The 24,160-nt window shown below is 38.6% G+C and overlaps 9 protein-coding genes and 1 long non-coding RNA gene across 11 annotated transcripts; 5 read left to right on the top strand and 5 right to left on the bottom strand.

Moving 5' to 3' along the window:
* The first annotated feature begins 2,168 nt into the window (after positions 1-2,168).
* On the top strand, positions 2,169-4,995 carry LOC106362023 (E3 ubiquitin-protein ligase IPI1-like). The gene is made up of 6 exons (XM_013801840.3): positions 2,169-2,624; positions 3,260-3,432; positions 3,564-3,619; positions 3,697-3,722; positions 3,807-4,206; positions 4,280-4,995. The coding sequence occupies exons 1-6, from the start codon at positions 2,420-2,422 to the stop codon at positions 4,662-4,664; spliced, it is 1,245 nt and encodes a 414-aa protein (XP_013657294.1). The 5' UTR covers positions 2,169-2,419; the 3' UTR covers positions 4,665-4,995.
* Positions 4,996-5,258: 263 nt separating this feature from the next.
* On the top strand, positions 5,259-6,231 carry LOC106397170 (60S ribosomal protein L22-2-like). The gene is made up of 3 exons (XM_013837741.3): positions 5,259-5,406; positions 5,597-5,838; positions 5,916-6,231. The coding sequence occupies exons 2-3, from the start codon at positions 5,609-5,611 to the stop codon at positions 6,058-6,060; spliced, it is 375 nt and encodes a 124-aa protein (XP_013693195.1). The 5' UTR covers positions 5,259-5,406; positions 5,597-5,608; the 3' UTR covers positions 6,061-6,231.
* A 187-nt stretch (positions 6,232-6,418) lies between these two features.
* Positions 6,419-7,698, bottom strand: LOC106360176. 2 transcript variants are annotated; one of them, XM_022719930.2, is made up of 3 exons: positions 7,591-7,698; positions 6,816-7,007; positions 6,419-6,665 (listed from the first exon to the last, which is right to left on the bottom strand). In XM_022719930.2, the coding sequence occupies exons 2-3, from the start codon at positions 6,987-6,989 to the stop codon at positions 6,567-6,569; spliced, it is 273 nt and encodes a 90-aa protein (XP_022575651.1). In that variant the 5' UTR covers positions 6,990-7,007; positions 7,591-7,698; the 3' UTR covers positions 6,419-6,566. The 2 variants fall into 2 exon arrangements, with proteins under 2 accessions (XP_022575651.1, XP_013655220.1); XM_013799766.3 differs by having other exon boundaries at positions 7,544-7,664.
* A 69-nt stretch (positions 7,699-7,767) lies between these two features.
* LOC106397783 (transcription termination factor MTERF15, mitochondrial-like) lies at positions 7,768-9,310 on the top strand. Its single transcript, XM_013838411.3, has one exon. It carries the CDS (start codon positions 7,922-7,924, stop codon positions 9,203-9,205), a length of 1,284 nt encoding a protein of 427 aa, XP_013693865.1. The 5' UTR covers positions 7,768-7,921; the 3' UTR covers positions 9,206-9,310.
* A 495-nt stretch (positions 9,311-9,805) lies between these two features.
* Positions 9,806-11,348, top strand: LOC106359301. The gene is made up of 3 exons (XM_013799025.3): positions 9,806-10,165; positions 10,462-10,808; positions 10,905-11,348. The coding sequence occupies exons 1-3, from the start codon at positions 10,081-10,083 to the stop codon at positions 11,235-11,237; spliced, it is 765 nt and encodes a 254-aa protein (XP_013654479.1). The 5' UTR covers positions 9,806-10,080; the 3' UTR covers positions 11,238-11,348.
* Positions 11,349-11,682: 334 nt separating this feature from the next.
* Positions 11,683-13,659, bottom strand: LOC106402123 (serine/threonine-protein phosphatase PP1 isozyme 9-like). Its single transcript, XM_048759440.1, has 4 exons — positions 13,071-13,659; positions 12,398-12,957; positions 12,143-12,322; positions 11,683-12,043 (listed from the first exon to the last, which is right to left on the bottom strand). Exons 1-4 carry the CDS (start codon positions 13,270-13,272, stop codon positions 12,020-12,022), a joined length of 966 nt encoding a protein of 321 aa, XP_048615397.1. The 5' UTR covers positions 13,273-13,659; the 3' UTR covers positions 11,683-12,019.
* Positions 13,660-13,927: 268 nt separating this feature from the next.
* Positions 13,928-15,670, top strand: LOC125587966. Its single transcript, XR_007324358.1, has 2 exons — positions 13,928-15,243; positions 15,370-15,670. It is a non-coding gene; the product is annotated as an uncharacterized LOC125587966 (long non-coding RNA).
* A 164-nt stretch (positions 15,671-15,834) lies between these two features.
* Positions 15,835-17,220, bottom strand: LOC106399202 (epoxide hydrolase A). Its single transcript, XM_013839676.2, has 3 exons — positions 16,635-17,220; positions 16,282-16,532; positions 15,835-16,206 (listed from the first exon to the last, which is right to left on the bottom strand). The coding sequence occupies exons 1-3, from the start codon at positions 17,136-17,138 to the stop codon at positions 15,939-15,941; spliced, it is 1,023 nt and encodes a 340-aa protein (XP_013695130.2). The 5' UTR covers positions 17,139-17,220; the 3' UTR covers positions 15,835-15,938.
* Positions 16,681-20,909, bottom strand: LOC106399103 (probable pectinesterase/pectinesterase inhibitor 21). Its single transcript, XM_013839574.2, has 2 exons — positions 19,866-20,909; positions 16,681-19,710 (listed from the first exon to the last, which is right to left on the bottom strand). Exons 1-2 carry the CDS (start codon positions 20,878-20,880, stop codon positions 18,875-18,877), a joined length of 1,851 nt encoding a protein of 616 aa, XP_013695028.2. The 5' UTR covers positions 20,881-20,909; the 3' UTR covers positions 16,681-18,874.
* A 592-nt stretch (positions 20,910-21,501) lies between these two features.
* On the bottom strand, positions 21,502-24,129 carry LOC106399104 (pectinesterase-like). Its single transcript, XM_048759437.1, has 3 exons — positions 23,211-24,129; positions 22,555-22,855; positions 21,502-22,312 (listed from the first exon to the last, which is right to left on the bottom strand). The coding sequence occupies exons 1-3, from the start codon at positions 23,892-23,894 to the stop codon at positions 21,621-21,623; spliced, it is 1,677 nt and encodes a 558-aa protein (XP_048615394.1). The 5' UTR covers positions 23,895-24,129; the 3' UTR covers positions 21,502-21,620.
* Between the last annotated feature and the right edge of the window lie 31 nt (positions 24,130-24,160).

Here is a 24,160-nt window from a genome sequence, read left to right as displayed (position 1 = left end):
CTTGTCGAATGATGGTTGGTTCCTAAACATTAGTACCTCCAATAAAATCAATCTCACAACACTGATGAACAAATAGTCACATACACAATAAAGCTTTATTTCAAAAATAGTACTTTTCCTTCAACTTCCCATAACATGTGGCTCTCGATAACCTCATCGCCTGTTTAAAACACATAAAAAGTTTAGCTTCTAACACAAGTAACACATACACATCAACGAATTCTAGAGAAACATCGGGGTGGTAAGAAGATCCTGGTAAACCAACATGTTCGAAGAGAATGAGAGAAAGAACGACTTAGTCTTGTTTGCTGTAGTTGATCTGATCAGTAAACCTAGTGAGAGATCGAAAGAGATCGAAACTTTGTTGCTGGTGAAGATAAGACAGTCTATTTATAGAGTTTATGGTGAGACATGTATTGACGTTACCTGAGGCAAGTAGTAGTGTTCTTTCTTTTTCTTGTTTTTCCTTGAAACAAAAGGGAAAGTTTCCGGTTGCACAAAAAAGGAAAGTTGTCTTTCTCGAATCAGAACAGTTTCTTAATTACTTGTTTTGTAATACTAAACCATGATTTTTACTAATTAAATCCATCTCTTAATTTAATTTAACTTTTTACGTAAAATAGTGCTATCAAACTTAAGTAAATCAAAACAAAATGTAAAACCACAGGAAAATAACAAGGTCTTAATTACCGTTTTAAATTCATATGTTTTGTATTAATGTTTTCATTCTGTAATCATTATAATTTAAATTTGATTAAACAATATTTGATTTACAAAATAAAAAAATAAACATAAGATTATAATATTCAGATTCAACTTAAATACATGGAAAATGATTGAAATCAAATTTGATAGTTTCTAATAACAGTCTGAAGCTAACTAAACTATTTTTTTCTTGCCAGTTTATGCAACATCTATATTTTGTCCGTCACATTTGCATATTTATAGGTTAAGTTTGTTGGGAATGTTTGCAAAGGAAAAGAAGCGAAATTTTTTTTTTGGCTGAAATGAATTTTGCCACGGTAGCTGAAGCTAAAACTATACATTACGAATAAGCATATGTTTTGAAACTTTGAAATATGTAAAGTAATCATGGTTAAGGTTTACAAAGAGATATTATTCAATGGACAATCACAAATATTCTTAGAGGTATCATAAAGTTTTTGAAAGTAAACATGAATACAAATATTTATGATTGCACAGCTTATGAGCAATATTATTATGAACCTTTTTCATGTAATATATAAGGTTTTAAACTTAGTGTATATATATTGTTTCAAGTAAACTTGCTCTTCAAAAACATTTCTTAGCCATTGTCGAGAAAGTGATGTGATTTTTGTTTTGATGCATGCTATACATTCAAGGTTATAAAACAAGTAATCATACGCATGCAATTGTGTAATTTATACTAGTATTTTACTCTATTTTAGGTAGTGTATTGTTTTGTTTTGGTTTTTTATATAACTATAGTATTGTATGTTTGTTGTTGGTTTATTTAATTTTATGTTTTATAACAAAACCATGAATATGTAATTTTAAAATAATAATCATATGGTAAAACTAAAGCATTCCATATTCTTTATATCTATTAAGTTAAAATTGGCTTATTTCAGTTGTACTATATTGAAACACTATACTTCCTTAAGATTTTATGCCTATCATTTATTTGAAAACAAGTTTTCCTAAGAAAATATAATTATCCAGTGTTTAAAAAACACATAATTTTTCTTAATTAGATCTATCTCTTAATTTAATTTAAATTTTTAGGAAAGCAGTGTTATCAAATTTAAGTAAGACAAATAAAACATAAAAACCTCAGGAAAATAACAATGTCTTAACTCTCGTTCTAAATTCATCTATATTTTGTATCAATGTTTTCATTGTGTCATTATTGTAATTTAAATTTGTCTAAATAAATTTAATTTACAAAATAGAATAAGAAACAAATCCACATAATATTATTTTATTCATATCTAAACTTAAAAGACACAAAAATGATGAAAATCAAATTTGATACCAAAAATAGAAAGTTAAATTACCAAGGTGGTATTAGAAAAGAGAGAAAAAAAAGGAAATAGGTAAGAAGGTGATGTCAAGTAGACAAATCCGTCAGAATAAATCTGAGCCGTCCAAAGTTTCGAATATTTGGACAGCGTTCAATCTTTTCCTCACACAAAAACATAACCCCAGAAACCAAAAAAAAAAAACTTCAAAAAACGATTTTTTCTTCTTCTGGGTCTCTGGTTGTGACGATCGGATAGAGAGTTCACAGATTCATATTCTGTTTAAAACTAATCGAATTGAAGCTTAAGGAATTGGGAGAGGGAGAAGGTTTTGTTGCGTGAATTGAATTGTGTGGTGATTGATTCGAGCTCTCGAGAAAAAAAAATAAAAGGGTTTTGAGATTTGATTTTGGGTTATGGGTTTAGGCAATAAGCTTAACAAATTCAATTTCGGCGATACTGATCTCGCCCACGAAGGTGGTGCCGACGATGGAGGAGATCCTCGCGGCGACGAAGGAGATGGCTTTGGCTCGGTTGCGTGTTCGATTTGTCTCGATACGGTCGCTAAAGAGGGCGATCGAGCTTGGGCTAATCTTCAATGTGGCCACCAGTTTCATCTCGGTATGTTCCGGTTTTGTGTCTGTATTGAAATCGATTTGAGTTTTGTCTGAAAAAAAAAACATATAATTTCGAATTTGAATTATCTAGATCTGCCTTTTGGTTTGATTCGGTTTGGTGAATTATATAGGTCATGTTATGTTCTGGTTTGTGGCTACCATTGTTTGTGCGATGTGACCCTTTTGTTGTAGTTGATCATTGGTTGGTGTTGAGCTTTGAAACTAATCGGTTCATGGTTTATGTAATCATGATCTGCTTGAATTGATTGTCTGTGAAGTTATGCAGATAGCATCGAGTAGGGCTTGATGATCACTGTTTGATTACTACTGCCAAGTTTGTGTGTCTCTGCCTTGTCTGACGAATCTATTAGCTCACCACATTGTGTTACAGCCGTAATTAGCATTATCTGCTCTCTTCGTTAGTATTGTTTTACGAGGGAATGATTAACTCGAAAAGTTCACATGAGACTTATGAGTCTCTTTGCTTCTTAGTCTTTGTTCACTGTTTGACACTCTTGGATGTCTAGATAGAGTATCTGTGTGTGTTTAAAATTTATAAGTTTGTCTATTTTCCTTATAGATTGTATTTTCCAGCTAAAGTTATTTAACTTCGCATCTGTTTCGTTTGTCTTTTTCTAGATTGTATTGGCTCAGCTTTCAACGCAAAGGGAGTGATGCAGTGCCCAAACTGTCGGAAAATAGAGAAAGGCCAGTGGCTTTACGCAAACGGTTGCCGTTCACACCCTGAATTCAATGTCGAGGATTGGGTCCATGAAGAGGAGATTTTTGATATCGGTGGCTACTCTGAAGTGGTAAACTCATATCCCTCCCAAAGTTATCTTACTTCACACTCCTCTGCGTCCCATGCTGAGGATTATTTTTTTTAATTGTTTAAGTTATGTTCCTCGTCGAAAATGCATATGTTTATAATGTATCTTTGTAGGCTTTTGGAGTTCATTGGTGCCCATTTGGAAGTTCAGCGCGTCTTCCTTCTTTCGAGTAAGTACACTAATTGCAAAATATCATTGCGTAATTTAACACTAGTTTGCTGATGAATCTCTCTTAAAACTTTGTAGTGATGCAGAATTTTCGCCGAGTTCATGTAAGACATTGTCATATTGATTTATTTTTCGTTTCTGGCATTTTGGTGTATTGATCCAGTTGAGTTTGACACCATGGTATACAGATCACGATCTTTTCGGCCAGCAAGGTTACTTTACAGAACCAGCAGCGCCAACAGCAGGTCACCCATGTCCATACGTAACCTACATTGGCCCGGTTCATTCCTCTTCCTCATCCACTGGAGGTGCTGCAGGCGGCGTTTCAGAGAGTTCAACTTTCACTTGGAACACCGGCTCATCGGTTTCCAGTGAAGTCCCAGCTCCTTATGGCTTCCCTGTGGATCCACACTATCACAGCTGGGATTATCACTCCCCTCCACCTCCACCGCAACAGCACTTCTCCCTTTCTGTCCCAAACGTGGGGAGTCCAACTCAGCCCACTCCTCCACCAGCTGCTGCAAGGACTTCCCGTGCCAACGGACCAAGACCGCCGCAGTTCATGCGTCCATCATATCATGGTCACAGGTAACATATCTTCTCCCTCTTGACTTGAAAGTGGAATTATTAACAGCCCTTATATTGGTGGTGGTCTTTGCAGTTCAAGTGGTAGAGCTGGGAGCTCGGTGGCGCCGCCTTTTCCGGGAAGCAACGCACGGACACGTGACAGAACGCAAGCTCTTCAAGCCTATTACCAACAGTCTACTGCACAGTCACACCAACAACCAGACTCACCTATTGTCTCTCGTGGGCCTGTATACCCGTCTGGACGGAGGCCCAGTAGAGGATCAGCTTCGTCTTCTTCGGATCAGGCAGGGGGGAGCGGGTTTCTCCGGTTTAACATATGGGAGAGGGAGCCTTATATGCCGTTGCAGCAGGCGTACCCGGTTAACCAGATGGATAGAGAACCATCCATTTGGACATCTTCTTTCAATGAAGGGTCAGGAAGCTTCCTTCAGAGGCATGGCGGCGGAGGATCATCGTAAGCCAGCCGGTGAGAGGCAATGCTCATGAACGTTGGACCCGAAAAAAACATAAAAAAAGAAAACAATTGGGAATTTGATAATTTGAGAAAAAAACCTGCATGCTCAAAGTTATGTGATGAATTGATAATCTTTAAAAAAAAAAAACACAAATGAAATGGTATGTAATGGTTTGGAGAGAGACTGCTACTTCCCCCTGGTTGGTGGTGACGGTGCGGTTCGAGCCGGTTTGGGTCCGGGTTAGCATAAGGTGGTTTTGATCTTTGCTTTTGTTATGTGGCTACAATGGGGGTATCCAAGTGAATTACCCTAATGGAACATAATTTTTTCCTTATTGAGCTACACTTTAAGTTCTCTTACGCTTATCACAATTCACAAGGTCAAGTTACCAATGTGACAACAAAAAATAGAAAGATACAAAATCATGCAATGATTGCACACGAGATACTGATTTGTTAAATTGATCAACTATAGCATTTGCAATCTCACTTTTTGCATGCGAATTTGGAGTTCTGGTTCGTACTACTCTTCATAAAAAGAGAAATGTGGGTGATATAGTTCACATATGAAAAGTTTGGGGTAATTTTACGATGATTAAAAAACTTGAGGGACGCTAAGGAGAATATAAATTAGGGCTACAAGAGCCCACTTTAAAAGCAGAAAACCCCTTAACCATTTTGCTCTCGTCTCCTCAGCTGAAAATCGCCGCTCATCTGTTCAGAGACAGTTCCACGATTTGTTCAAGGTAACGCCTCTCACTTACTGCCTCTCCCTCTCTAATGGGATGACTCTTCAGTTTCTGAGATTAGACTTAGCTCGCCAGATATTAAGATGAAATAGATTAGATCTCACTGTGAATTTTGAAAATGGCGTATAATAATATGTATTTGGTGTGTGTATAATTAAAACACTTTTGTCTGGTTTTGGATTTGTAGAGAGGAAAAAAAATGAGTAGAGGAAGTGCAGCCGTCGCCAAGGGAAAGAAGAAGGGAGTGTCCTTCTCCATCGACTGCTCCAAGCCTGTCGATGACAAGATCATGGAGATTGCTTCCCTCGAGAAGTTCCTTCAGGAGAGGATCAAAGTCGGTGGCAAAGCCGGTGCACTCGGTGATTCCGTCACAATCACCCGTGAGAAGAACAAGATCACTGTCACTTCTGATGGCCAGTTCTCCAAGAGGTACACTTAACCACACTTGTAGGATCCAAACAACTTTAAGTTACAACTGTTTGTTTACACTATGGGTTGTTGTTCAGGTATTTGAAGTACTTGACGAAGAAGTACTTGAAGAAGCACAATGTGAGGGATTGGCTCAGAGTGATTGCAGCCAACAAGGACCGTAACCTCTACGAGTTGAGGTACTTCAACATCGCTGAGAACGAGGGCGAGGAAGAAGACTAGAAGAAAGAAACTACACTCCTGTTTTGCGGTTTTTTTTTGTTTATGTTCGTTGCTGCTCAGTACAATTTATCTTCTTCCGTCTGTTCTTTTTTCTTGTTGAAGTTAGTTTTGGTTGAAGTTAACTTTTGTTTCAGACGATTGTTTAAGAAAAAATATTTTGGCATGATTCAATTATCTGTTAATGATGATGATTAAATGCGTAGTTACGAGAATAATTCATAGCAAGTAATTGGACAGTGGTTTGATTAATTATTTCGACCATAGCCCAACAGTCAAAACTAACCAGCCTCTTAGCCCAACAGTCAAAACTAGAGATAAAATATCGTTAAAATATGAACATTGTGTATGGTGGACCTTGTCGGCTCAAAAATGTTTTTGATTTCTTAACTATTCAGCCCTTCAATTTATTTGACTGTATTCAATTGGTATAGCCAATAAACTTTGTTAATCGAAACCAACAAACCAAAAGTATACCGAACCAATATCCGGTTAGGCTAGCAATTTCTCTAATCAGAGAGAGTTGTCTGAAGAGGCAAATAACTCTCCACTCCCTTAGCTTCTTCAGCTTGCTGCTTCTCTGCAACAGCCTTTGACAGTCCAAACATCTGAAACAAATAAACCCCCAAGTAGAAAAGCTACTATTATTAATTAGCCAAATTAGATTAATCTAATCAAAACAAAGAACCTCTGAAGCACAATTATCTAAGTTTTGTTATATGTTTTAGGTAGAGATGACGAAGAAAGAGGAGAAGAACCTTCTTGATGGTCTTGTTGAAACAATTCTTGTGATCATCCATGGAGGCATTGATGAACTCATCAATGTGATCCTTGACGTCTTCTAAGAAATTGGCATCATCCTTGACCATCTTTCTACACGAAGACATGGCTGGCTTAGGTGGGTTATCAGCTTGAGTCTTCTGCGTCTCCATTTGTTTGTTAGTTTTGTCCTAAAGAGGAACATGTAATGTAAAGCTTAAATTCAATTAAACACGAAATGATCTAGAAAACCCAACGGACACAAAAAGCATAAGAACCAACATCAATGACAAGAGATAGCTTTCTTAAACTATTCAGCTCGTAAACAGAAGAAGATTATAAAGAATACTCCTAAAATGAAAGATAAGAACCAAGAATCCTGCAGCAATTAGCTATTCAATGTCAATTTTTTCTCAGATTAAGTCAATTTTTACACACAAGAAGACAACATTGAAAGCAAACGTAAACTTTCCTACGAAAATTCCGCCGTGTTAAATATTCAATCTAAGGAACCAACGATTATGTTAGATCACAACAAAGAGTAACTATGTAATCATATATAGAAATGGTCATGAAACCATACGAATCAAGCCAGCACAAAGAAAAACATGATCCATAAACACAGAAGGTAATCAAGTTTACAGGCTAAAACAACAAAAATACACATGTCGAGAAAACGAGATTCAGACACAGAAAAGCACTGAACAATCAGAGACTCAAAACTCACCGATGTGTTAGAATAGCTGAACAATTGGAGATTCAGACAGAACTCACCGACAACGACGACGGATGATAAAAGAGTCTTGACTTGTGGGAGGAGGAGGATCTCTGCTAAGCTAAGACGTTTGCAATTATTAAATTACTAAACTACCCCTAATACAATGCTCTACTGTTTGTTCATTTTTGGTCAAAACCGTCATTATCTACAAAACCCTAGATAACCACCGAGAATCTGATGTGGTCGGAAACATTCATCAGATCGGTCGTCTCTCTTTGAAGAGTGAGTTTTCCTCTTCTTCACTCTTCACTTCTGAAACTATCTATCTCCGAACTGAAACAGATTGGTCGGATTTCGAATCGTGTCGTAAAAACATTTCCTTTTGTCATGTATTCTTCTCTGTTACTCCACAGCAAAAGATGTATCGAGCTTCACAAATCTCGTACCTTTAGAGCCATCTCAGTGAAGCTTCTTCAAAATGAATCTCCTTTTCGCAATCCCTTCTCCTCCTCTCCTTCCACTGTTCAATCAGATTCAGTTCTGAATCTTCTCACAAGCTACGGCTTCACATCCACTCAGATCTCCAGAATCATCACCACATACCCACGCCTCCTCACACTCGACGCCGAAACCTCCCTTCTCCCAAAGCTCCAATCTTTACAGTCCAGAGGAGCTTCAACCTCCGACCTGACCGAGATCATCTCGAAAGTCCCCAAAATCTTATCCAAGAGAGGCGCCAAATCCACCGCCTTGTACTTCGACTTCATCAAAGACATCATCCACAACGATGGTAAGAGCTCTCATTCTTCTACGATTATTGGTAAGCAAGGGAACAAGATGAGAAACGTAACCGTTCTGAGAGAGATGGGAGTCCCTCAACGGTTCTTATTCTCGCTCCTCGTCTCAGAGAGCCAACCTGTGTGCGGGAAAGAGAAGTTCGAAATGTCAGTCAAGAAAGTAGTCGAGATGGGGTTCGATCCCGCGACGTCGAAGTTCGTGCAAGCGCTGCACGTTTTCTACGAGATGAGCGAGAGAACGATAGAGGAGAAAGTTAGCGTGTATAACAAGTTAGGGTTTAGGGTTGAGGAAGTTTGGGAGATGTTTAACAAGTGGCCTTACTCTTTGAAATTCTCCGAGAAGAAGATTACACAGACGTTCGAGACGCTGAAGAGGTGCGGTTTGGGGGATGAGGAGGTGGTGGCGGTGATGAAGAAGCGTCCGGAGTGCATGCGTGCCTCCGAGGAGAAGATAACGAGCTGCGTGGAGACTTTCTTAGGGATTGGATTCAGCGGTGAGGAGTTTGTGTCGATGGTGAAGTGCTTCCCCACTTGCGTGGGGCTGTCTGCTGAGAATGTGAGGAGGAAGGTTGAGTTTCTGGTGGGGGAGATGGGGTGGGAGTTGAAGGATGTGGTTGGGATACCTCCGGTGCTTGGGTATAGTTTGGAGAAGAGGATGGTTCCGAGGTGTGGTGTGGTAAGAGCTCTTGTGGAGAAAGGAGTGATGATGGGAAGAGAAAGTGGGATACCTCCGATGTCGTCTGTTTTGGCGTGTAGTGATAAGGTGTTTTTGAATAGGTTTGTGATGAAGCATGGGAAGCTGGTGCCTGAGCTGATGGCTATCTTTGCTGGTGATAAGAGAAAGGTTAAAGGATTGTGTGTTTCTGTGAGTTGATTCTTGTATTTGTTTAGTTCTTTGGTCTTGATTTGATTTGTTAAACAGATTTGAAATTGATATGGTGATTGAATGAAAAGCTTGTGAGATTGTTTGCTGGTGAAAGAAAGCAGAGAAGTTCATGAGTTGTTCACAGTTGATCTGTGAACAAGAAGCTTATCAGGCAACTTCAGAGAATAAACCGGTTAAATAAACTTCAACCGATACTGATCAAACCCAACTGAATGGTACAGTATTAGTTTGTAAAATTTCAAAGAATAGTAGGAGAAGAGCCGTGGTTTTAAGTGAACCGGAAAATTAAAACCTCAACCGAAAGTGTAGAACAAACCATTCAATGAACAAGAAGCTTATCAGGAAACTGCAGAAATTAAACTTTAACCGAAACTAATCAAACCCAATTGACTGGTACAGTTCTGCCTAAGAGTAAAGTTCAATGATGAAATCTCCATGCACCGGAGTGGTTTTTCAATAAACAGGAAAATATAACCGACAGTGAACATTTCAAGTGTTGTTGTTGCTATAAATACATGAGAAGACTGGTTAATAAAACTTTAACCGAAACCAATCAATTCAATGGAACAGTATTAGTTTGTAAACCGGTTAATAAAACGTTAACCGAAACTAATCAACCACAATTCAGCGGTAGAGTTCGATTCAACGATGAAATCTCCATGAACCGGAGTGGTTTTTAATAAACCGGGAAAATATGAAAACTCAACCGAAAGTAAACAGTAAACCAGATTGGCATTTCAAGTGTTGTTGCTTACTATAAACACATGAGAAGAGAGGGAGAATCTATTTGAAAAAAAAGAAACAGAAAGCAGTAGAGAAGGATTGTTTCTTCTTGTACTCATCGTAGAGATCAGTGGAGAAAGATGGGAGGATACTTGACGAAGAGGATGTTTCTTCTGCTTCTTACTCTGATCATGTTGCTTCCTCTCTTGATCTCTTCTTCGTCTGGTAAGTTTCCATCTTTCAACTCTTTTGCATCATCTTGGTTCGTTTTCATGCATCAAACACCTTTTGAAACAGAGTATCTGCGATGTACTCGTAATGTCTCGATCTTTCAGTTCATTTAGATCAGCTCGATTCGTGGTTTAGTTTGTGCGTGCTGAAAACGTTTTCGATCTTTCAGTTGTTTGTATCATCTTGGTACCCTTTTGATCCACGGAAACCGTTTCAAAACAGAGTACTCTCTGCTTCATGCGTTTAGCTATCTTGAAAGGAATGAATCTTGAGCGTTCTTGTTTCTCCAGGTGAACCAGTTAACTCCAACAGGAACGGAGTATGTATTTCTAAAGAAGGACCCTTTTCAACATCCGCATCAGAAGGCAAGCTTGCTGATCCTGAGTTTGAGGATCTGAACGTGTGTAAAGTGTTCCATGAGAAGACTTGTTGCTCTGCTTCACGGATGCTCTCGGCCTCAAAAGCTGTAGAAAGCCTGGCGACTTATGGAGAAGCTGCCAAAGACTGCTTGTATTTGTTTGAGCTTCTGGAATGTTCAATCTGCCAGCCAGGAACTCTTCCCATTTGTGCCTCCTTCTGTGGCAGAGTCTTTCAAGCTTGCTCTGATGCTTACTTCAGTAGTGATGCCAGTGATCAGGTTAAGAAGACCAGTGTTTGTAAACTCAGAGGCACAAAAGCTCTTTGAGAATTCAATTTTTTTTTGAGAGAGGTCTTGTTTCTTATTATGTGTCAGGTTATAGTACCGTGTGGAGCAAGCGAAAGCATCATCTGCGGGAAAGCTACTAAATGGGAGACTAATGGCACAGCCTTCTGCTATGCATTGGGTTTCACTGTTCAATCAGCTGTTGAAGAGTCTTGTTACGGAAGCAAATCAAGTCTGGAAGAACCACTCATAAACACTGAGAGTTCTGCGTGGTTTCAACCTCTTCAGATCTATTGGCTAGTAATAGTCATTGTGCTACGAACAATCTGTTGGCTAGAAATCAGGGGGCGTTATCAGCGGCAGATGCGAGGTTTGATTCAGAGAGAAAGAGTGGTAAGGAACATGAATGAGATTGCTGCCTAAAGAGAGTTTAAAACTCTCTTTTTTGAGTTCGTTAGCATAGCTTTAAAACTTTTGAATAAAGCTCTGTAAAAACTTTTAAATATTTTTACTGTTACAGACTATTCAGAAAAATAAGAGCCAAACAATGAAAGGTCTATTCAATATAGAAAGATTAACAAATGTATACAAGAAAAAATATAATAAAGCAAAAGAGGAAAGACACTCTAATATTAACTAGGAAAGTGTAACGATAAGGAACATGAATGAATCTTGCTTTGGAATTTGATAATTCAGGTGGCTTTATCAGGAGCAGATGCGATAAGGAACATGAATGCAAATATTTACCTAAAGAGAAGGTTTTCACCTCTCTCTGAGTTCCTTAGCATATAGCATTCACACTTCTAGATAAGCTCTGTAAAAACTTTTAACTGTACTGACGATTAAGAAATGTAAGAGCCAAACCATGAAAGTCAATTCAATATTGAAAGATTTTTTAAGAAATGTGGTAACTTGATGATGATACAAGAAAGAGTTATATTAAAGCAAAAGAGAAGGGCCACTCTAAGTTAAACTAGGAAGGAGTAAGAAAATAATAAACATAAGAAGAACAGAAAAAAGGAGATGAAAATCACAAGAAGCAACTATACACAAGATACTTGGATAACAACTTTTGTTTTTTTACAGATGCTTCTTCTTTGATGACTAAGTAAAGTAGCCTCATGAGGTTGTCTTCTCCATTGCAGTTTTACCTATCTTAAGGAAATGCACAGAGCCTAGCTTGTGAAGCTTTTATTAATCGAGTTTCAAGACTTTCCCATTTTAGGTACCTGATAAAATAGTAAACATAAAGAAAGAAAGCCATTTGTACTTAGGTAAAACCAATTGTATCATTAGAAAAATAACTTCTTGATCTGGTGAAAACAAACCTTCTTGAGAGGGATACTGCTTGAAGATGGGGCAGGTTTCAGAATCTCAAAAGAACAAACAAGAGATTGGTCCACGCTCAGTAATGCACCTGCATTGTCAAACTCTCCACCATAGTTTGGAGCAGAGAATATCGTCACTAATCTCCTTTTAGCAAAAAACTCATACCCATCTTCCACCACCTGCAAACAAACCAAAGTAAATCACAAAGGCGTCTCAAATAATGTCTAGGGGAAGTCTTTTTTTTTTTTTTTTACTTGATGGCCACGGCAAATGAGGTCGAGATCATTCTTATCCAAGAACTCAGCGACAACATCAGCTCCAAACGTACACGAGATACCTCTATCGCTATCACACCATCCTTCATGCTTCTGATCCGGATCAGACCAAAGCAAATCACAAAGAAGACCGTTGTCCGGAATCTCAGTAGGCCTCTGAATCTCCCGAATCTGCTCCAAATTCTCCAGCTCGGGCGACAACCCCCCGTGCATACACAAGATCTTGTCGTCGATGAGGGCGGCAACGGGCAAACAGTTGAAGCAGTCGGTGAATACCTTCCACAGCCTGACGTTGAACCTCCGTTTGCATTCGTCGTAGAAGCCGTAGATCCTGTTGATCTTGGCGTCCTCGTGGTTGCCTCTCAGGAGGAAGATCTTGGACGGGTAGCGGATTTTGTAAGCCAAGAGGAGGCAGATCGTCTCGAGGCTCTGCTTGCCTCTGTCGACGTAGTCGCCGAGGAAGAGGTAGTTGGCTGAAGGAGGGTAGCCTCCGTATTCGAATAGACGGAGAAGGTCTTGGTATTGTCCATGAATATCACCTGTATTCATAGTCGTGTTTATAATATTTTTTTGTAATAACGTAATAAACAAACAATAAACAATGCAGAAAACATAAACTCTAAATAATCAAAATGAGAATTTTCTGGGGTACCGCAGATGCGAATGGGGGCATGGAGATCGAGGAGGTTAGGCTGAGAGAGGAAGATTTGTCTGGCGTTAACGCAGAGTTGACGGATCTCGATCTCTGAGAGCTGGACCTGTTTGCCTCCTTTGCCTTCTAATAATCTTCTGATGATGTCATCCACCATACTTATCTCCATCATCATCCCTTCTGTTGTCATCGTCGTCGTCATTCTTTTTTTTTTGCTCTGATCCGAAACTTTTTTCTCACCAGAACCTGAAATTGAAACAAAAGGGTTCGCGCTAAATCAGGGTAGGAACAATGGGTCGTTGATGGGTTAGATGTGATCAGAAAGTCGGAAGCTTTTGTTTTTTTGTTCTGTTTCGGATTTTCCCGGGAAAGTGCAAGGAACACGAAAGGAAAGAGACAAATTAAAGGGTCAAACACGAGATCTTAATTATACTTTAGAACTGAGAGGATGAAAATGGAGATTGGAATAGAACAAATCCAAATCTCTTTCTTTCAGAAGAGAAATTTTTTAAAAAAAACTTCCAGCTTTAGAATATTGAGGAGAGAGGAAAACAGATGGTGCAGATTATGTCGTGTCTCTCTCTCTTGTCCGAAAATTTTGGGATTAATATTTTTCAACACAGCTTTCATTTTTAATGGCTATTGGTTATCTTATAGTTACAAGTTTGTAATCATAAGATAATTAGAAACATGAAAACTATTAAGTTCGGCAATGTTTTTCTTTATTAAATTAAATGCAACTTTGAACACTTTCTTAGCCATATATGATGGACATTAGGTAGTCTAATTATGTAAACGAATACATCAATCAGTTGATGAGTAATGGATCCAATGATCGTCTTTTGTCCAAGCAAACTATAAAAATGATTAGTTGTCAAAACTCTCAAAGATAGTTAGAAGAAAAGGTAATTAGTGAAACCTTCCAAGGCAAGAATACGTGAGTTAGTGGGCGGTGGTGGAAGATCCAGCCTAAAAGGATGAGACGTGGAGGTTTCTCATTGGAACTGGTCAAAGTAAAATAGTCTTCCGTACAATTTAATGATTTTATACACACATTTATTCCTTTATTTAATTCTGCAAGAAATTTGTATTCAGGTCGGGCGAGAAACCGCGTCTTTTGAAAAGTTCGGTTTTATGGTTAGAGATAGGGAGCAGCACTTTGTACAGTTACATACGTGTGAGATTAATACTTGTATTTGTATATCTGGGTGCCCATCATGTCCCCTCCCTAACATAGTTTTTACTTTTTGATAAAACAAGTAAGATTTCGTAAGCATTTTTTTTAATCAAGGGACCGTAGATAATTAACAATGATAGTTGAACAGAACACCTTCCTTCTTTCTTTTTTTTTTCTTTTGATCAGTTATATTTTTTTGCAATGTATTTAGAACTAGTATGGATCATCTCGGACCCTTCACGCTCTCTGGATGAAAGATGAGCTCAAATCCATCACAATGTCACAACACCTCTTGCTGCTGAAGTCCTAGTGATGCGAGCAGCCCTCCAAGCAGCAGCCTTGCTAAATGTGACCCACCTTCGGATGTTCTCCGATAACCAAACCCTGATCAGGGCCATCAACGTCAAACTCTTCGAAGAAAAGAAGATCTACGGTATCGTGAAGGATATCGAAGCAACTTTCCTTCTGTTTATCGATCTATCTTTCTTTTTTCTTCCAAAGGGTGAGAATTGACAGATTGATGCTTTAACCAAATCCATTCTCAGAAACCCAAATTACGTAACTTGCTAAATTCTTTCTACTTTTTTTAACGAATTATCGTTGAACAAAAAAAAAAGATCACAAACAAAGTCAAGTTAAAAATCAAAATAGATTTAAAGCATTGAAAAACAATTTTTTAACGTATAAACTTAAGAACTGGAAAATATTTAGAGCTAAAGCTGAATAAAACTGTATGTTGAACAGAATACTTCAACTTGATATGATAGCCAATAAATAAATATAAAAAAATTGTGTAAAAAAATCATATAAAAAAGAGAGAATTTGGTTGATGATAGTAGTTTCTTGATGGGCTTATAGTGTTGGGCCCTTAGTGGAAATAAGAAAAAAAAAACCCAACATTGTGAGAAAACACTTAAAAGTTAGTTTCACCACTTCACTCGTAGATGCTACGGCGGCGGCGGCGGCACCACCACATCTCCGGAGAAGGCTACAATGGTAAAATCTTGCCCTCTCTCTCTCTCTCTCTCTCTTTCCGTGTCGGAATTGTCTCTCTTGTAACTTCGATAGTGACATTTGTTTGATTTCTGAGATCATTTCGATCGTGTTTTTTTTTGTTTGCAGGGAATTGATTTGATCGCAGGAGGTAAGAGCAAGAAGACGAAAAGGACAGCTCCAAAGTCCGAAGATGTCTACCTCAAGCTTACCGTCAAGGTCCAACCCTTAAACAAACGAATCTTTTGTCTTATTTTTGAGTGAAATCTTGTTTGACATTTTGTGTAATGAAAAAAATTGCAGCTTTATAGGTTTCTAGTGAGGAGAACACAGAGCAAGTTCAATGCAGTGATCTTGAAGTAACAAGATTAAAAGTAACAAAATGATAATAATTCAAACAAATTAATAGAATTATGAAGATACCATCATAGAAAATTATGAACACTTGGATAACTCATATAAGATTAGACAAACTACAGAGCTAATGAACACTTGCACAGCTTATAGAATAGTGGCGCTTTGCATTTGCTTCCTTCAGACAATATTTAAGTTTACTACATTTTCCAGACTATTCTCTTCTTCAGTAGCACCAAATCCTGCAATTTATATCTTATTCATAATCTGTTCGATCGAAGTACAACATTTGCAAGAACGAGATTGTTATTTGAGAGTCAATAAAACAGACTTCACCAAGAACCCTAAAAGCTTTTGTAGTTGTCCTGAAGCTTGGTAAAGAAGTCATTGATGTGAGCAGTGACCTCTTGAGGTTTCTCTTGGTTGGCAAAGTGACCAGCATCTTCAATCACAACTACCTCCTGAAGATTTGGAACATCTGCAGCAAATCCACCACCGTGAATGTACTCTTTAACCCCCGGCGTGGTGTAAACCATGTCCAAATCACCGGTCATGAACTTCACCGGAACTTGAATCTTTGCCCCGGTCCATGGTGCAGTGAGTTCCCATGTCCTAGCATCATCCAAGAACTGATTAAAAATCTAACTCCAAAAGGCTTTAAAACAGAACTTCATGTGAAGAACTTACAGATCCATGGCTCTGTAGTAGTTAAGTCCACCGGTAAATCCTGTCTTCTTGAATTTGGAGACGTAGTAGTCGAGATCTTCCTTTGAAAACCATTCAGGAAGTTTAACTTGTTCGCAGTTAGGGTTAGGGTTTGCTCCAAAGGGGTTATCCTTAGGTAGAATCGGTGGGCCGAGTTCCCTCCCTATGAAGATGTTCTTCAGAACTCTTCTTGGATCTGCACATGCAATCTCTCTCTCAGCCTTCCCTGGTTCCTGCAAATTCACAACGCTAAAATAAATTAAAAAACAGTTGGATACAACTAAACTATGTGAACTGAATGGTGTAATAATTAATGGTGGAATCTATTATGAAACCTGAAATCTACAAATGTAGTAATCATCTCCAAACACAGCCTTAAACCCTTCAACAGGCTTGACCTTAGGGTTTCTTGGCTTATAAGGCACACTCAAACACACAAAACCCTTAATCTTCTCCGGTCGGAACAAACAGAGATACCATCCGACAATAGCCCCCCAGTCATGACCCACCAGAAACACCTTCTCTTGATCTCCAGAAACACTGTCAATAAGAGCCACGAGGTCACCCACGAGGTGAAGACACGTGTACTCTGAGAAACACTCCGGCGAGTCAGACTCTCCGTAGCCTCGGAGGTCTGGAGCTACGGCTCGGTGACCTAGAGATGATAACGCAGTGATCTGGTGACGCCAAGTGTACCAGAGATCAGGGAATCCGTGGAGGAGAAGCACCACGGTTCCTTCTTTGGGACCTTTCTCGGCAATGTGCATCGTGATGCCATTGACGCTCACCATCCTATGATCGATTCCCTCCATTTCTCCTCTATTTTTTGTTGGATCCATGAATGTGTAGGAGAGTAGTTTTTGTTGTGATATAAATAGAGAACTTAAATGAAATTACTTTAGTTCTGTTGCTAAACTCTTTTACCTACTTTTTTTAGATTGCAGTGCCATTGAAATATGCTTATATATTAACTGTGACAAGTTGAAAAGCCTGTATAAATTAGTATTTACACGATTGATTGCATGTCTTGAGATTACTTGAAATCTGTGAGGTAAATACTATTTTAAATAATAAAATCAAAACTACAACAATTGAGTGACACATTATATTCCAGTTAGTCTACCTAGCTGTATACTTACCAATGTCAAAAGTCATTACAAATGAAAATAAAAGATAATTAAATAACCTTTTCTCCTCAAGATTATCGAAATTCATGTGTATAATTGAAAACAATTTAAAATTTGTCTGAAAAAATACTAAAGAAAGGAGACATGTTATAATGTTGAGCTTCTCAAAAGAAGAGTCCTTCCCAATTGGTGAAAGAGAGAAGTAAAGCGTAGAGATGTAGGTGGTTGAGACTAGGCGTGCATGCAAAACTGCCTTGCAGAAGCCACTTTCCTTTATTTGCCACAATTTGTATGTTAACCCAAAATAAAATATTTTCTATATCAACCTAGAATAGAGTAAATTGTGTATCCAAATTAAATGTTGGTTTTTTTTCAGATCTACTCATCAGCTTAATTTGATTAATATGTCGAAATTTATGGATTTTTCTTTTGAAAAAGCTAGCGTAGAATTCGAAGAATGCAAGGACGGACACTTACTGTCTGACACATTTTGTAAGAAAATATATGCTCTTTTCTTTTCCGCTGATTTGATCACTGCATCTTAGAGACCAGGTTTAAAGTGGAGATAACAAGTCTTTCGTTTGGTGATTTTATCTAATTCCACCACTAGTTGGATTGTTAGAATTGAATAAGAATCAGATAGATCATCGAGAAAAATATAAAGTGGAGAACATCTGGAGGGAGGTTGACCGGATCATGTATTTGAATTCTAGCAATGAGATGAGTAAAAGATGAAAGTGCGAAAAAAACAAAGATGAAAGTGCGGAAATGAAGTGAATGCAGCAGAAGTAAATGAAGTTAGGTGTAACTACTTCTGTTTCCTGAAAATGTCATCTTTCTTCTATGAAAGAAAGATAATCATAACTTATTTTTTGGTGAAAGCAATTTGGTTTCACTATTTATGCCTTCATGCATGGGGGGTGCAAGTTACGTTATAGTAATAATTTATGAATTTCTATTTTCATAATCTTGTCCTGATTCATAAATTGATAAATGTATCATGTATGGAGGAGTATGTGATATGGTGAAATGAATTTAATGAATCACATTCTGAATAACATTGAGTGACCTCTATATTACTTTTTTGCATAGCACTTTTACGATTTGTATCAGCGAAAATAAGTGTATATTTTTCTTAAACATTGTGTTTCATACAAAATAAATAAGCTATTATCTCCAATTCGATTTGCAGGTTTTAATTTCGTTTAGGATACATAAGTAAAAGAAAATTAATTTATCTAAACTATTTCTACATAATCATTGTTATAATTAAGATTTATACACAACATCTTTAAAATACTGTGATATCAAACATGAGTTTAATCTCAACAATTTGGTAGATCAATAATGCTGAATTCCTCAAGTTTGTGCAAATGTTTTTTTGTTTCCAGATTGTCTTGAATTAGAGTAGGAAATAAGCACATTATATGGCATCTTAATCGATCTTTCTAGTTAGACTTTGAAACCATCTTAATAGACCCTTGCGGGGAAGCTGCTGGAGAAACTGAGCCAGCACCACTTGTATCCGTGAAGGAGGAGAAACCTGGAGCAGCTGAGTTGCTGGGGATTGTGGTTGCAGCATTAGGGTTAGCAGCCAAGAGGCCAGGAGTGTACGGTACACCTTTGCCATGAACCCAAACATCACCTTGAATGTACTGATCCGGTGTGAACTTAAGGATCTCTTCGTTGCTCAGTGTCTTAATACCGGGCCAAGTAACCCGGTTTGCAAGGGCTGCTCCAGGTCCTGTGTTCTGTACTTCAGAGTAGAACAATGTGTCGAGGCCGAAGTTTCCAAGCCATGGTTGCCATCCTTGTGGCTGGATAAAATCTGGTATGAAAGTGTTCATGATAATAGTCCTTGAATACTCTTTCCATGGCCTTCCAAGATAGGCTTTGCTAGTTTCCTTGACTGCCAAGTAATCCGGTTCGCCGGCAATCGTGCAACCTTGGAACACAAATCCTGTTGATTCCCTCACGTCTTTGCGACCGTGAGCTGTGATCGGACATGCCTGGTTCGGAAGTGGCTTCCTCACCAACAAAGTGCAGTTCTGGAAAACAGCAGCCGCGTCTCCAAAGAGGAAATCAATGGTGCCTGAGATGGTACAATCACGGTAAAACTGACGGTGGGAGTGAGCGTAGAGCGTGTCTTGGTAACCATCGAATCTACAGTTGAAAAATATGGACTCATCTGATTGAACCCTTATTGCAACAGCTTGATGTTTGATTGCCCCGGCAGTGTTTACAAACCCTATGTTCTTGGCAATGAAGTAGTCTCCAACGATGGCTGCATTAGCATTAACATTATATGACTTCTAAGTACAAATAATCATATATATATACAATGTTCAAAAAATAGTTATACTGTAACTAGACGCTTTATAAGAAATTATTGATTAGGATGTGTAAATCGATTTATAGAACACTGAATATATATCTTACCAACAGTGGCGGTACGGTAGGTAGTGATACCGTCCTTGTAATTTTTGCTACCGGAAATGATGGTTTTCTCGGGACCATCGCCGATGAACACGAGATGAGTCATGCTCTTGTTGACTTGAACGTACTCCTTGTAGATTCCAGCCTTAATGTGAACTACAAAAGTCGTGTTCTTCTTCTTTGGAACGTGCTTCAACGCGTCGTTGATCGTTGCATACTGACCGCTCCCGTCCTGAGCCACAACAATATCAGGCTTTGCGTCGGAGTACTCGGAAGCAGCCTGCAAGAGCCTACGCCCTCGCTGGTTCACCCACGAGGGAATTTCCTGGGCCAAAAGCCGGCAGCTGTTCAGCCCAGGAATATCAATTTGCCCCACGAAATTCGACATTTCGCTGATGATCGCTAGCCCGTTGTGTGTCAACTCGATAGCCGTCTTCAAGGCTTTCTTCATGGTCTCTCCAGCATTCCCTTGCGTGCCTTGAAACCCTTCAAGGCAAGTTTCCTCGTGGCTTATCGCCGCGCTGAGCCAAATCCTCAGATTGATCAAAACCTCGTCGAGCTTGTGGAACTCAAGCTTCCCTAGCTCCTCAAAGGAGTTACTAAGCTCTCCCAACGCGTAATCCATCAGCTCCTTGCACTGATCAAGTGCCATCCTTGTCCTCGGATCCTTCTGAAGATCGATAATCGTCTGAGACTTCTTAGCCGCGTCGGTGATCTGCTTCATCGTGACACTGAACGCGGTCTTAACCAACTCCATCGGGTCAGTCGTATTCTTCCCGTTCTTCATGAGACTGTCTTCACAAGTCTTTTTGTAATCCGTTGGTGCACATATGTCCTTGACGGCTTTGACGGAAGCCGTTATCTGCCCGTTACCTTCAGAGTCACCTTTACCATCGTTCTTGCTGAGGTTGACACCGACGGTAACGGCGACGACCATGGAGATTAGAAGAACAGAGGAGATTGAGATAACAGCATACCTCTTCTTTCTCTTGGAATCATCGTCGTACCCGTACGACATACTGTTTGTTTTTGAAGTTAGAGATGTTAGTTGTTCTGAGAAAACGAGATTGTGAGTTTTTATGGACTCTTTCGAAGGTTAAGTAGCTTCCTAAGGAGTGTGCATCTGTTCGTAGTTGTCAAGGGGGACAAATTAAGAGTTCGTTACTCTGGTTGCTCTGTTTTATGAGGCTTGGCGGGAAAATTGGCTAGTGAGAAATTAATTAAGTCTTATTTTAGGGATTCAAAACCTCATTTTTGTTTGTTCGTTTGTTTGTTCTAGTTTTTCCTCTAATCTGAATAATCAGTGTCTTAATCGTGTTTAGTAACTACTAACTGACATACATTCTATTTTCTTAGAGGAAAAAATACAGTTTCCTACAGATATTAGTATGGAGTTTTTTGCCATCGCTTAATCCACTTTCAACATCATTTCCAAATTTGTTTTTATTTGAAGTAATGCCTTTTATGTTTATATTCTAGAATAAATATGAGAATTTAAAACATTTTTTGGCACATTATAAATTTATAACTAAAGAAATTATGTTTTTTACATCAAATAAATTATGGTTTAAGAAGAAAGAAAACACTGATCAAATACTTGATATATATTAAACCTATTATATATATATGTGCATGTATATGTGTAGAATAATATGTGTAAATAAATGTTTCTTGTACAAACAAAACAACAAAAAATAATTTTCTTGGAAACTTTGATAAGATTAATATATGGTTTGAATGACCAGAAATCAATCGAGATTACATCAAACCACCGGCGTACGGAACTCCCATGCTCGGCAACCAGTAGTCTCCGACTATAAAGTTTGAAACAGTGAACCAAACAGCTTCAGTTTCATTGATCACATGATAACCGGGCCAATTAACCCGGTTAGCTGTTCCTGAACCTGGTCCGGTATTATTGAACTCCGCATAATACAAAGTCTGTAAAGCGAAATCACCCATCCATTCATTCCATCCCTTAGCATCAATAAACCCATCCATGAAATTTTGCAAGTAAACCGTCCTCGAGTACTCCTTCCACGGCCGGCCTAAATACGTCTTAACCGAGAAATTACTTGAAACCAATTCAGCACTCGGTGTTATTCTACAATTCTGTATCGAAATCCCGGTGTTCTGGTTTGGATCGCTCCTGCCTTGAGCCGTTATGGCGTTGAACTGTCCTTGAAGTGGTAGTCTAGGAATGATGTTGCAGTTCTGAAGAACCGTTGCTGCGTTTCCAAATATGAAATCTACCGTTCCGTAGATGTCGCATTCTCTATAAAATTGTCTAAGTGAGTGGACATAGAGCGTGTCTTGGTAGCCCTCGAAGCTACATTTGTAAAATGCTGACATGTCAGCACTGTTTCGGACAGCAACAGCTTGGTGTTTAGTAGGGCCGGCTGTGTTTCTCACGGTTATGTTCGCCGCCATGAAGCCTCTTCCGATAACAGCTGAATACAATAACATTAAAATTAATCCGCATATGTGACGTGGCATCCAAGTCTCGATTGTTTTGAAGTTTAAACGTTGTTTGCATTTGCTAGCTAAAGTTTTTAAACTTAACTACATATTATTCTACATTAATTATCAAACATTTTCATAAATGCAAATAAAGTTCTTCATTATATATACTTATTTAGGCGTTACGTCTTTGTTTACGATTTTATATGATATTTGTTTGTGGACGATTTACCCAGTGTAGCAGAAGCAAAAGTGGTGGAACCATCAACGACGTTTCTATTTCCGGTGATGATTGTTTTGTCAATGCCGTCACCAACGATCATCACGTACGATTTATTGCTAGGGACCGTGACGTACTCTTCGTAAACTCCAGCCACGACGTAAATCACAAAGTATCCGTTTTCGGATTCTGCCTTCGTTGGCGCAGCAGCTATAGCGTCATTAATGGTTTTATAGGCATCACCATTGATTCCGTTAGGGTTAACGACCACTGTCTTGGCCACCTTTAGACCACCATTGCCTCCAGGAGAAGACTGAAAATACATAACATTAACACTTTTGTTAAAAAGGTATATGCACAAACAAATATTGGCTAAATTATTAGGATTAGTCTATCACTTAAGGTTTATCAAAAGCAGTGCATATATGTTTAATATATTAGTCCAAATGGTTACATTAAAAACTACATTAATAATTTTGGCTTCCCGTTTCAATTTTAGAATTAAAAGAATTACAAAATACTAAAATGTTTTTAAAAATAATCTACAAATTTTGATTATTTACGATAATTTTATAATACTAGTATGAAATTACTTTCATTTTTTTTTATTATGTTACAGAATCTGAGAAAAATGTAAAGTTTATACGATTGGTTGATAGAAATGAAACCTGAAGAAGCTTTCGTCCCAAAACTTTAAAGCTCTCATAGATCATTCTCTCACGTTTCGTCACCTTCACATACGAAACTTCTGGCGACGAAGACTTTTTCTCATCCTCCGTAAGAATCCTCGGTGGTGGCTTTGTCACTGAAGCATCAGATGCTATCGGCCAAGCCTCCTTGGACAAGGCAAGAGAAACGCTAATCAGCTTTATTCCGTCCGAAACACGTGTGAGGATATCATGGTGGTCCTTAACAAAATTCTCGGGCGACTCTCCGGTAGCATCATGAAACGAGCCTAGGCACGTCTCGTAGTTGGTAATAGCGGCGCTAAGCAACGTGAGGAGATCGTTGACCTCGGAGGTTCCAAGAACGGTCTCCTTGATGACGTTCACACGTGTGAGCTGGTCAACGGTCAGACCGGCTAGTGATTGGCAATCATCAAGGGGTCCTGATGTGGGATGATGCTGGTCGAAGGAGGCCAGAAGGTGTTTAGAAGCTTCTAGAGACTTTAGGATGACAATACTGGCAAATCCTGAAACTGAACCGGGTGACCCGACTGGTAGAACGGATTTACAGACGGGCGGGTGAGGAGTGGATTCACAAAGAGCTTCCAAAGTTAGGGCTTGACAATGAGAAAAGATAGAGAAAACAAGCAAAGAGATGGCCGTGAACAGAGTACTATTTTGAGCCATGGCTACTAAAAAGTGTAGATGTTACAAGTTTACTTCAATATGTTTTAATGTGTATTTATACATGCATGATCCATCTAATCTTTCAGTTTATAATTTTTTGTGGACATATTTTTAAACGTGCAAACAACAATACATGATTTTTAAAGATATGGCTGTCAACAACAGAATGGTACATTCATTTTCCGAATTCTTTATTCCGAAGGTAAAACCTAAGATTTGAAGTGATTCGTTTGTGTAGGTGGATACTCGTGACTGAATATCTCATT

The sequence above is a fragment of the Brassica napus genome, chromosome C5, assembly GCF_020379485.1.
Source record: "Brassica napus cultivar Da-Ae chromosome C5, Da-Ae, whole genome shotgun sequence".
NCBI lineage: Eukaryota > Viridiplantae > Streptophyta > Magnoliopsida > Brassicales > Brassicaceae > Brassica > Brassica napus.
Note: the sequence above shows the minus strand (reverse complement) of the source record. Positions and strands in the feature narration are given on the sequence as shown.